Source organism: Pterocles gutturalis, unplaced genomic scaffold (assembly GCF_000699245.1).
Source record: "Pterocles gutturalis isolate BGI_N339 unplaced genomic scaffold, ASM69924v1 scaffold15866, whole genome shotgun sequence".
In the NCBI taxonomy this organism is placed as follows: domain Eukaryota; kingdom Metazoa; phylum Chordata; class Aves; order Pterocliformes; family Pteroclidae; genus Pterocles; species Pterocles gutturalis.
The window spans coordinates 1-13,460 of NW_010100637.1; the positions used below are offsets into that span (position 1 = coordinate 1).

Below are 13,460 nucleotides of genomic sequence, written 5' to 3' on the forward strand. Positions count from 1 at the left end.
CCAGCTAATGATCCCAGAGCAGGGGGAGTTCCAAAACTGCACAGATTAAAAACATGGCCTCTTACTAGCTACCATAAAGAAAGCTAACTCTGTCTCAGCTGAAACCAGGACAGACATGTTTAAGTAAATGATGCTTCATAGCCTCTTTGGAAGCCCAAGCATTTTCCACATTTTTATGTCTATTCCATCAAGAAATTTCCTGATCTACATTTATGACAAATAAGGGTAAAAAGTACAGCTAACATTGAGTTAAGGTAATACTGAATCAGCTGCTGAGAGTGGAAACTTTTATGACCAATTACAGGTTCTTTGTTTTCCATTCATTGTTCCAGAAACATCTGTAAGCCTACTGTCAACACAGGCTGAAAAACAATTGGGTTTGACTGTGTTTTTTGTTTCTGTCTTTTCTTATCTTTTACAGATACTGGAATTATTCAGGAGGTTTTTGGCTTGTAGAGGTGGATCTCCCATTCTGGCATGGCAGGCAGAAGCCCAGGGGTGTATTTACTCCCATTAAGATAAAAGTGATCAAATCTTCAGCCTTTATAAAAGAAGAAAACCAATTCCTGAGCTCTGAAAAAGAAAGCAATTTCCTACAGAGACCATACTGAAAGATGTACCATACCTTTAAATACCAGAGAAAACAAAGAACAGGATGAGGATATCCCTGATGTAATGACACTCAGCCAGTCACCCAGGCACAAAGAGGCAGCAGTGCTGTGGTGTCAGCCTACCAGAAACAGCTGTGTTACTTGTTCCCATGAAATAAGTGGAAGTTATGCAAGTGTACAAATCTTTCACAGCTTCCCTCTTAGGCTTACTGTGAGTTTCTTTAGTAAGAACACACAATGCTTGTAAAGGATACAGGCTTAAAGTAAATGAAAAACAGATTTCATCAAATCGTTTGTTTTGAAAACTAACTGAAAAACGTGAACTACTTGATCACTATGGTTTTTATTCGAAAAATTATTACAATAGAAATATCTTATTTGAATCCTTGCTGTCTCTAACTTCTATTTCTGACTTCTAGATGTCTAACTTGTGAAGCTATTTTGCCCCATGTTTTCAATAGAAAATGACTCATTTCCGTATGCAAAACCCTACATGCATTTGTGTACATGCATACTAAAATTATGCATACATATCCTGTAACTGTACATGCAAAATCCTCTGAAGTATCTAAACTTGTTTAAAAAATAACAGCGAAATGCCTTTTTTCTCATGCATCTCTAATCATGCTTTCAAAAGAATGTGTATTTTTTGCACATCCAGTCCAGATTTCTCAATCTGTCCATCAAGTTTATAAAAACTAGAATTAGAAACAAAACATACTAACCATGCTTGATACATCCAACAAATCAAATTCTGAAACTAGCCACGTTTTTCTACACCTCATCAGGGAAAGTATCTGTCACTTCCAACCTGCTTCCAAATAACAATGTCTCCTGGCCTATGGAAAACTACCAACATCTAGAAACGGATTTCCAGATCTGCATTTCTGCTGTACAGGAACCAGCACACAATGCTCCAGTCAATCTCCTCATTTTTTGCTCTCATCTTTCCCTGAACACAGTCACCAAGGTAATTAGCATTAAATTACCCATGTTGTAAAGCATTGCTCATTATTATTATGAAAAGGTACACAAAGAATGAGAGTACATGCATTACAAAAACCCATTTGTCTATAAATTTAGTAACCAGTGTGAAGCATTATTTCAAAGTTATGCTCCAGGCAGGTTTTAGCAACTCATTTTGGCTGAATGGATTTTAAAAGCCTTGTAGGTAGTCCTAGCATAAATTGGTCAGCCATGTTCAAAAAACCCAAACATATCAAATGCCTCAAAAGCATTTTCTAAAAGTGAACTAACATGTAAGCAGCTGGTCCTCAGTGCTGCAAGTCTGAATCATGGCTCATTTTTCTCAGAACGGTTCCCACAGGTCGTGTCCAGTTTGTTCTGGACAGCATAAACAGGTGCAAAGCATGCTTACTGCAAAAGTGGCATCAGTGAGTGTCACCCTGAGCCTCATGCATTTTTGTATCCTGACAAATTATCTTGGAAGGCTGGACTGCTTGCATCAGATAACATGAAATCTAGAAATGTTGTGAGTCCTAAGAGTTTTCAAAATAATAATTTTAGCCCAAACTGCAGCCCACTGCTCCAGATTTAATCAGAAGCTGGAAGTCTCACTGGGCAAATTTATGTCCTTAGTAGGGCACAGATTTGACATCACAGACATTGAGCAGAGGAATTAAGATCAACAATCACTAGAACATGCTAAGATCCTGCTAAGTATGCTATAAAAGCATCAGCATGAGAAAAGTCAATCTAATCTTTCATCATGATTCATTTAGTACCACACTGCACCAAAAGGAGCATTGCAGGCTGGGGGACATGGAAGAACCTGTAAGTTAGCCTGAAGTTATGTCTCAAGAGATTGCTCAGAATGAGAGAACATGGGGTGCCAAGCTAGAAGAGATGGCTCAAGATAAAAGACTGTTCTGAGACACCTTGGCAACACAAACCGACATCCTGTTGTTGTCAGGGAAGAGCAGAAGTTGTGGGCCAGCAGACTGGTGAAGACTGGTTCTGAGACTGGGTCAGACCATGGTAACGTCTCTTTATGGGGGCGCGTGACCACCCGATGGCCACCCAAAGACCCCTGGAGTGGAACTGAGAGCACAAGCTCTCTGCATGAACCATCAGAACATGCGCAGGTGGAACAACAGAAGGATGACGTGCAGTTGTCATGGTGCTGGACCAGGTAAAAGGACTGTGAGAGACTTGTCACATTAGGGTGCAGATGCTGCTGGGATGGTACTGGCAAGCTGCACAAGAGGGAAATGGTACATGACAAATGTGCTGTGGTCTTGCCTATATCATGTATTATGAACACTCCCTGGTTTGAGCTATCCCCTGGCCAATGCCCAGGCATGGGTAAAAACCACACGAGGGAGTATACTAAAAAGTCAGCAACAGGGCAATCAGTGGCCAGTGCTTGTGATCCTTGGCAGCCTTTTCTTTAACAATACAGAAACTACCACCATTTCCAGCTATGACTCCTCAGATTTGTCTCCTTTTATCTATCATCTTTTGCTTCCTAGATATTTGGGTTCCCAGTTTTCTGGGTCTGTACTCCTACAGCATCTCACAATATCAGCTCTTTTGCATTCTAGTGACATGTCTTTCCACAACAAAATAAACTTCATATACTTCAAAATACAAGGAAGCAGATATGTACCTTACACTTGTGGTACTAGGCTACTGTAAGGATTCAAGACTAGTTTACATCACCAGTATTTCAAAGAGAAGATGAAGATTTCAATATAGGTAAAATTTATGAATTTTAAAATATTTGGGTTTATTATTGATCATTTTCTTACCTTGTTTTAGCCCAGCACAGAGCTATAACTGCAAACTTCTACTAGATGTCATGTTTAGCTAACTATAATTGCTTTTTAATTATAAAATATATAAATACTGAATTATCTATGTATCTGTCGTGTAGTGTGTAATTTCAGCAAGCTTTAATGCAAACCATGTAGATGTTTTACATCGTTCAGTCCCTAGCATCTAGAGCTCAGCATGTATGTCGTCACTTAAGCACCTGCCTACAGCTTCAGACTCGACAGGTACACGTATGCCAATTATCTGCAGCAACTATTTTGCAGATTGACAGCTACACAGAGACCTACAACTCCATAGAGCTGGTCGAGTCAGAACAGTTGTTAGGTGTGAATTAGCTTTGAAAAAAAGATTTAAGTTTTCTGGGAGGTAGGCTTGTATTTGGGGATTGTATACCATCTCATAAATATAACATCAACAGTCTACATGACTTCTTGCTTTGGAGGAACTGGAATAAATTAGTATAAATGCATGACTCAATAGAAGGAAAATAAAGAAGGTAGAGAGAGCTTTGATTTGTATCCTCCCGTGTTTCACTGTCAAATTTTCACACGAGCAAATGTGAAACCTAAACAAAATAGTTGCAGTGCAACTCAACAGCTCCATGTATGTCAGCTATCAGTAGGAGCTACAGATCTTCAACCAGACTGAAAAACTTCTGTTTAGGTCTCCAAATATAACGCAGTAGCTTCAATGTTACAGCCAACCTCTATGTTTAAAAATTTCATCTACAGAAGACAGATATTGTCCAGAAATATGTACAAAATTTGAGAATATGAGAGTTGTGTAATATTTTTTTCACTACACTTTACCCTCACTAAAATGAACACTTGGGATTCAGATAAGTGTTTGTTATATCAACCTATTCACCATAGCAAGAAGATTTAGCCAATTCTTCCATCTAGATAATAAACTGAGCAAAAAAGATTCACTTTGACCTGATCCTTATCTACCTGTAACATTATTGCTTAAGATTGTCAGGATTATCAAGAATATTGGTAAGAAGGAGTAACGGACAGAAGGCATGGAAAGGAGAGGTTTTGTTCAAGTTCAAGATACTTTAGAGTTAGGCCACAAACTTTTAAAACCCCCTGCCCCTACACATCTATCACAGATATATGTATGCTCAGAGCGTGTTTTCTCCAGAAGCTGGCAAACCCACGTACCTATGAAGAGATCACATGACACAGTTAATGTCTACAGGAATATACTTAAGATCTTTAGTTGGGAAATGTTCCATCTAAGAGTTATTACAAAGAAGAAGTAGGTAAGGTAAGACATGGACATAACTCTTTAGTTCTTAAAGTGCTTGGATTGAGGATGATATTTAGGTTGCAAGACCATGCAGTAGACAGGAGGATGGTGTTTCCCATCGTGGTCAAAACCAAGATACTCAAAGGGAGAGACAGGGCAGATTAAGAGGTCTAGTGCAGATACACTGCTCTTGGTAATCTGAAGAGAGATGTCAGAGAGAGACCAAGTCTGTTAGCGTGAAAAAGAGAAAGCAGATTATCTATACAGAAGCGGATCTGTGAGATACCCAGTCATATCTGCAAATGAGAGTATCCATATTCCTGAACAGAGAGAGAACAAGAAGGACCAAAGATGGCTCTAAGCAGAAAATATTGACGAGTGGTGAGGAAGATGCTTAGAAGAATATGCTAAACAAATAACCAGATGAATGAGAGAAGGATTCAGTGAAATCAAGAAAAAACAAAGTTTTTCTCACTAGCGAAAATTAACAAAGTCAAGAGGTAACACCCATGTCTTTCAAGAGGTACATTATCTAATGAGTGAAGCACACCTAATGTTTGCTGCAAAGCTGCTCTTCTTATTTTTTGGTATATCAATAAAGAAGATGCTTATTTTCTCCTGAAAAGTAAAGGGACATAGTTTGGCAGTAGGAAACAACCTCTACAACTGCTGCAACCACAGGTTTAATTTTACTGTATAAGCTAGTGAAACACAAACCTTCAGAGATTTTGGTTCAAAAAGTATTTACAGAGGTACACTTTTCTGCAACTATTGTCCTTTGTTCTGTTTTACACAAGAGAATTTGATTTCTACACTACTATTTAAAATCTTTAATGATATAAAGCTTAAGCTTAGGTCTCCTTTGATAGCTGTAGCTGGGCAAACAGAAGTCACTCACTCAAAACCAGACTGGCTTTCATAAACAATGGTTCAAGAGCATGAGACCCAAACTTACTTCTACATAGTGCTCCAATTTTTAACCTTCCTTTTGGTCAAAAGTCTGATATCTTAATTTTCACAATTAATGAATCTCTGTGAACTTAATTATCACCCTCCAGAAACAACAATGCTACTATTTGTATGTTTAACAACTCATTGCAATGCAGTAAATCTGTGCAAGACAAGACTGTTATCTGAAATGAAATGCAGTAAGGACCAATTTTCTTTTTCATATTTATTTCCTTCTTAAGAACTTTCTTGGTCTTTAAATAGTGCTGCCCATCTGTGCTAAAAAACAGCTTGCCAAAGGCTAACTTTCAAATACCTTGACAGTAATGGCTTGCGTGTTGCTCATCCTGGAAGGGCCGGAGACGTGCTGTTCCACCGCTTTCCTGGATTCTTTCACAGTGAGCAGAATAAGAGAGTAGGAAGTGACAATTACTCCACAAGGGAGAATAAAACAGAAAACAAAGAGGACTAGAGTGTAAGACATGGCCACAGTATTCACGCTGGTGGAACGCCAGTCAATGCAGCAAGCTGTGCCATAGGGCTCCGCTCCATATTCTCCCCAGTGAGCAAGGGGACAACAGGCAAAAATTGCTGCATAGATCCAAGCACAGGCTATCAAGATTTGTCCATGTTCTCTCCTGAACCTGTTCCCTGGAAGACACAAAACAATCAGTGAAGATCAGCATAGCTGACACGTCTGCATGGAGTTTCCTATATGCAGGCAGCTGAGCAGGGTAATTAAGTATAACTTCAATAGGTGTACAAAATATGTTAGCATATTGAAGGTTTGTAAGAATAGGGCATGGTTCACAATTTGTAAAAAAATTAGGTAGCTGAATTCTCTGGTACATCTAGGGTACTTAGCACAACATAAATCCGTATGAATAAATCTCTATCAAAATGGAGCAATAAACTCTAAAAAAAATAGTTTATGCAGGGTAGCCTTGCTTTCAGATCAGAAATTTTATTCTACGTTTCCAAATTTTCACCTTGATTTAAAAGAGCTTAAAAGTAATCAGCTGCGTACAACTGACCCTATAGTTAGTTATCAGTGATCACAGAAATAAGAATTGTTCTACTGGATGTAAAAGATCTCTTCTATAAAAATACTCTCTAGGATGTACAACCCAGAAATGGTGGTCTACATTCACATGAAAAAATTAGCAATCTAAGACAGAAACATTAGCTTACCATAAGCTGGGAAACAAATTTTGAGGCACCACACGGTGCTCAGTAATGTCAGCGTTGAGAGACTGCAGATCCCAAACAGCACCCCACAAAATGCATAGAACAAGCAAATCTGTTTCCCATACAGCCACCTGGCAAATAAACAAGAAAGTGAATTCTCAGATGCTGTTCTTCTTTCTTAAATGTAATACTAAATGGTTTAAATATAGCTACAGCTGTAGCCTTAAAAATTCAATACATCTGCATGATTAAACTATTTGTTGACAATGTATTATTTGTTATCAATTATTAACTAGAAAAGCTATTCTCACTTGAAAAACCTACAGCCAGTAATCAAGTCCTGCTTTATTGTTATGATTCACATTTAAACCTTTTTATTTTTATAAAACAAAGTAGTATATCTTAATTATAATCCTTCAGAAAAGAAATATCAAAATGTTGTCACTAGTAGGCCTAGGTCATGAAGTAATACAGGTCATTATTTCTGCTATTTTATGTGTACTTTTAAAACTAGTTTTCATCAAAATCAGCACGTTCTCTTGTGAACGTTCTCGAGAAGAACAAAACTTCAATCTGAATCACTATACTTCCCCACTTTCTATTCAGACATGAGCAGCAGTTGCAGTAGCAGTTATCAGAAACCCCATTCTAGGTTTTGAAGAAATCATGTCCACTAGTCAATATATTTAGCAATATTTTAACACAGAAAGGAATGCGGTAAAAACTGAGTCATTACTGGATTTTTTTCTCTTATTTTTTCATTTTGATGCAAAAATGAGAGAAAATTAGATGGGAGAAGGACAGAGAGACATTTTTTCACATCAAATTTGGTTAACTAAAAAGAAAAAGATTACCCAGGGGTTATGTTGGTGAGGTGCTCACCATCTCTTTTGTTAAATATATTCTTCTTAATTACATTATTAAACACATATTCCCAGGTTTCTCAGTAAAGTGATTTGGGAAGCCAAATCAGCACTACACATTCACATTTGTACCGTTGCGGGACATTCTGCAACAGCTGGGATAGACCAACATGTTACAAAGATCATCCTCTCTCAGGCCTTGCAGAACGACTCCTGACAGCCAGTTCTGATCTTCATTCACCTTTTCCATCTAGTTCCCTTCTCCCACTTTCATACAGCCTGGGTTGCACAAATACTACCTGAGGTCTAGTAATGAACCTCCTAAACCTCACAAACTTTAGAAGCAGATGAGAAAAAAAAGATTTTCACAGTGATATGGTTTTGAATTCATGTGGATAAAGAAGACAGAAGTGGGGAAGGAAGGAAGAAGTCCTAAATTCAGAGCATTGGACTAAAAAATAATCCCAAACACTATGTTTTTATACATCATCACTACCACCGCTTTTGGAGATCGTTAAGTAAATTCAGGGTTTTCTTTTCATGGTGCCAAATTTCACCGTCCAACTGAAAAAAAATGAAGCATCTCACCACTTGAATAATACTACCCACAAAAGATAAACGCGGTAGAAAGTGTGGATGTTTGGAAAAATCTTCTCAGCCCTGCAAAAATCAAAAAAAAAATAGGGACTTCAAATAGACATGAGTGCTAGTTATCACCAGCAGTCCATAAAGCTGCTGCTACAGAGCGTACCCCTTTCAATCCCTCTAATTGATTCCCATTTTTAGGCAAGCAAAGTGGCAAGGCATTTAGGTCTTCATCACTGACACAGACCTCCAGAGCCTGCAGAGGACGTTAAATATTGCGTGCATAGTGAACAAACCTGTGTGAAAGGCTGGAGGTTACAGCTAGAGGGTACAATGTCAGAGTCATACCAAGGTCACTGATGGCAAGGTTAATAATGAAGTATTCTGCTGGTTTCAACAAGTTCTTCTTCTTGTAAGAGACATATAGGAGAATACTGTTCCCACACAAGGAGCATATTCCTGAGGAGAAACACACAATATGAAGAGAGAGTTACTTTTAGCCATCCTATCCTTTTTTTTTTTTTTTTTCTTGCACAGGGATAATGTGCTGTCATCACAGCTAGCAATTATCAAATAAATTTGTCTCTTTTTTATCTTTGTGGTTTTCTCTTCTACATATTTCAATATTTTGGGGGAAAATTATCATTTTTTCCCGATTTCTTACTATTTTGTCATCAGTCTACAAAGATCTAATGAATAATTTTATCCATTCAATTAACCGACCTGCCAAAAAACATTTTTTCCTGTAGGAAGCTAGTATTATAGAGACAATAGAGACAATATCCATCTGGCTCTGCACACATTTTCCCTTTTCCAGGTCTAGAGCTCCTCATTTACTAACCCTTCTTCCCTTTTCTTTGAGGCATTTTCTCAGAGGTGCCTGCTATATAGTTCCTAGTAACAATAGGCAATATAGCAAGAATGTTAAATTATGCATGAAAGAGAAAAATGTAGTTAAGTAGTGTCTCTATTGTGTGTAAACAGAACTATTATCTCTGGGAATGCTGGTTTTACTATGAGACTTGCCGAGAAGCTTAAGAAGGCTGTAAGCAGTCTAGTAGAAGACAAGAAATTTGTTCTCTACCTTTAAACTAACAGGATGAAAACCTGTGATGGATACACAAAGTTAGGTAACAGTTAGGTGACCATCAGTTTAGAAGGTCAGACAACAGTCAAAAACCAGACTTCTAGGAAGCCTTTTATAGACACACAAGAACACCACTTTCAAATATAAAAGCTTCAGAGGGCCATGGACATGAAAATACCCAATGAATGGGAGGTCTCTTAACTAATGCCACGTGAAATCAAGTTGTTGAAGAGACACCAAGTGCTTTTGTGGACCTTATTGCCTGTTGCTGCATACCTCTGGAAAAAGCAACGCTTTACCTACAGAATATAGGTAAATATTGATATAGAAATTGAGGTTAACAAGTTGCATAGAGACCACAAACCAGCTTTGGCTTTTTATTACACCCATAATAGAATATGCCTCATTTAGTCATACCCTCATAGGAAAAAAAAATATGGAATTTTCTCAAATTTCTACAGATTACGATATTTTCAAATAAGGAAATGGCAGATTAGCAAGTAACGTTAGATACTGGTACTAAATTCCTCTCCGTCATTGATCTCCTTAAACCTATTTAAGATATTTGTAATTTAAAATCTTCTGGAGGGATAAAATATATTCTCCTCGAATTCTGCTCCTGCAAATGTGCAACAATTTTGTTCCAAACATTTTTATTCCAAGATTTCAAAAATATAACAATGAAAACACAGTAAAAGGCAATAGTTTCATTTAAAATTATTATTTCCATTTTTTCCATGTTTTAACGTTTTTCAACGTTTCAGTTACATTTCAATCTGATTATCACTTGGTATCTCTAAAAGGAACATTATCTAAGCAGAATCAGGTTGGCTGAGGTCAAGGAGCACAGATCATCAGACTATCAGAATATGCTCTCTGACTGTTTCTAGGAAGATTAATTCTAACCAGAACATAGAAAATGTAGCCACATCAGAGATATCAGTTGTACCAGATATTTTCAGTGGCTATACCACAGGAGAGTCAATCATTACGCTTCTCCTTAGCAAAAACTCAATTTTACTTTTTGCTTTTATTTCCTATGGTGTCTGCTCTTGTCTGGATTAGCAGCTCAAGTCCATACACAGTATTTTACCATGCATCAACTGACATCATAGTCTAACATCATGGCTAACTGCATAGTCAAATCCGTCTCTGTTCACCCACATTTCCATCGTGAAATTCCTGGAGGGAGAGATCGGAAGGTTTTATCTAAAACAATTATTTTTCCTTTTTAAGCATATAATTTTTATTTCAAATATTTTGTGCAGCTTTTACAAAATACTACTTACTGGAAATCTCTTTTCCATGTTTCCCATTCCTCCTCATATTATCAAACACTGGAATAAACTGCTTAGTGAGTTCAGGGAAAGTTTTTCAGAGGTTTGACAAATTTTGCTCAGGAATGGTATAAGAGGTCAGCAAATGGACTAAAAGCTATATCAGGATCTCTCCAAGCTCCATTTTCTGGAGCTTGCATCTGTTTTCTAAGCAGGGCTCTTCAACAGCTTTGGCACAACTGACACGGTAAATACCGAGGATACCTCCTGAAAAGAGACTCAGTGATCTGAGCGTGGTTGATTAGCATGGGATCCAGAAAGAGAAAGTTAAAGCTAAAAACAAAGTTATGAGGCAACACTGTGCTGTGTGACTAGCTGAACAAAGATGGGAGAGGAGAATATGGGACAGACGTTGATGAAATATTCACTATTTTATCAGTAATGTTGTCAGTAACATTTATTTATTGTTGATAACATATAGAAAACACCAAAACCAGACATAAAGCTAGACCAGAAAATTTTAAGTCCATCTGGCACTAGAAAAACAGCATGACGTTTCTGATGAGAAATTACCTTATTGTTTGCTGAACCAGCTCTGCAAATTCAGGAGTACAAATACCGCAAAGACTTCTCTTTAAATTGATCTGCATTGTCCAGCCAGGCTACAAGTCTCCTCTCAAACTCAGCTATCCATATACACCCTAAAACAAATAGGGCTTTCATTCATTTAATTTTTTCAATCAAAATGTTGAGAAAATAAATTGAAACACATGTTAATCTTTGAAGCCATCAGGATGTAAATATTCATTTACAGGACTAAAGACCTAAGTTCACTCTTTGTTGGTGCTATATTTATTTTGCATTAATCCCATGCTTCAGGGCTAGTTTTGGTTGCCTTAGGGAAGGAAAGTTTCTGTTAGGACATTAATTTGGCTTCTACGCTGGTTTTGGCTTTTTTTTACACTCTTCTGAAGCACCAGACATCAGTCATGCCTACTGACTGCACTTAGCCAGGTTGGCCATTGCTCCCCCAGGTGTCTGGGTTGCCTTTCCTGGCCTCTGGCTAATGGTTACACTGATCAATACCTTTAGGACTGGATCACGATTTCTCTTCTCTGTCAGACCAGGACTATGGAGGATAAATTTTCCTCGTCTCTAACAGCACAACCCTCTCCCCAGAAATCTCAGCTTCTGAGGCAGTGACTGGATGTTGGACATAAACATGATCTTTCCAGCACCCTTCCCAGACATGTCGTAATTATGGCTTCTGGTATTTTACTTCAGGCATTACGAGGTGTCAGGATATGTTGTTCGATAGTTTGCAATGTCTGGAAGAGGTGCTTTCCTGTTTAGACTTAACAGTGATTACACGGATGCTGAGAACTGACGGCCTCAAAAAACCAGCATTCTTATCCAGCTTTATGTTCCTAATACTGAATAAAGTTTCTGTACTTAACATAAATCACAGGTTAAAAGCCTTTTAATGATTTTAATCTATGCTTTTTTTCCCCTTTTTTGTGAATATAGAGAAGTTCATCAATGTCAGAAACCCCCTTTTTTATTAATATAGAGAAGTTCATCAATGTCAGAAACAAACTTGACTTTTACAGTCAAGTCTCCTTACCACATCAAATATGGCCAAAGCACTATAAACACACACGCCATGAAATTACACTTACCAAATACCATGTAACATATTCCAACAACAATATCAGCTGATTCTGTTATTTTAGACTGGAATGTTGAGTTACCAAAAGATGGTCCCATCTGAAAAACAAACCAGGACACAGTATTAGAGTTTCAGTAACCAAGCAGACACCTGTTAGCTCTCTGCAAGGCTACAAGCTGTTTTATGGGGAGAGCAGACACCTGTGAGCTTTCTGCAAGGCTACAAGCTGTTTTATGGGGAAAGGACAGGGAGAATTTAATTTTCTTTTATCTTCCCAATTAACAAATAATTTATCTCTCTAAGGATGGAGACAGGCTTTTTTCAGTGGTGCCCAGTGCTAGGACAAGAGGTAATGGGCACAAACTGAAACATAAGAGGTTCCCTCTAAACATCAGGAAACTTTTCCTTTGCGAGGGTGACCAAGCACTGGCACAGGTTGCCCAGAGAGATTGTGGAGTCTCCACCCTTAAAGATGTTAAATAAACATCTTGACACAGTCCTGAGCAACTGTCTCTCAGTGGTCCTGCTTCAGAAGGGGAGTAGGACCAGACGACCTCCAGAGGTCCCTTCCAACCTCAGCCATTCTGTGATTCTGTGTAATTTACAGATGAAACCACAACCTAGAACTAGTGTTGTGGTAAACTGTTTTCTGTTAATTTGAGGGACTCATCCAAATCGAAACCACAACCTAGAATTAATGTTGTGGTAAACTGATTTCTGTTAATTTGAGGGACTCATCCAAATATAAGAATGTCACAACATTACAAATGCAATTGGTGAACAAGGGTGTATTATATTTTGAAAAGTTGTCTCAGTAAGGTTTTGTTCCAAAATGTCACTCATCACCACTTTACAACAACCAGAGGAACCAAAGTAGGAAATCTTAACAACAAAGGGTACAGAGCAAAAAACTGAGTGAAATGTAGGAAGAGCATCAGAATAACTAATAAATGGAGTAGGAAATCTTAACAACAAAGGGTGCAGAGTTGCATATATAAACCTAAAACAAACAAAAAACTGAGTGAAACATAGGAAGAGCATCAGAATAACTAATAAATGGAGACAAGAATGTATGAGCTACCATGCACTTAATTCTAAAATTTCTTTATACCATTTAACTTGTAACTTTACATAGGGATGAGTCAAATTAATTCTCTCTTTCTGTCTTCCACAAGCATTCCTTTT

At 37.8% G+C, this 13,460-nt stretch overlaps 1 protein-coding gene across 1 annotated transcript; it reads right to left on the reverse strand.

Annotated features, from left to right (window-relative positions):
- Window positions 1-5,922: 5,922 nt before the first annotated feature.
- Window positions 5,923-12,373, reverse strand: LOC104459882 (opsin-5-like; the record flags this gene model as incomplete). The annotated part of the gene is made up of 4 exons (XM_010080660.1): window positions 12,286-12,373; window positions 8,539-8,701; window positions 6,798-6,925; window positions 5,923-6,257 (listed from the first exon to the last, which is right to left on the reverse strand). Coding segments are annotated over exons 1-4 (714 nt in total), but the record flags the coding sequence as incomplete, so codon positions are not given.
- Window positions 12,374-13,460: the final 1,087 nt, after the last annotated feature.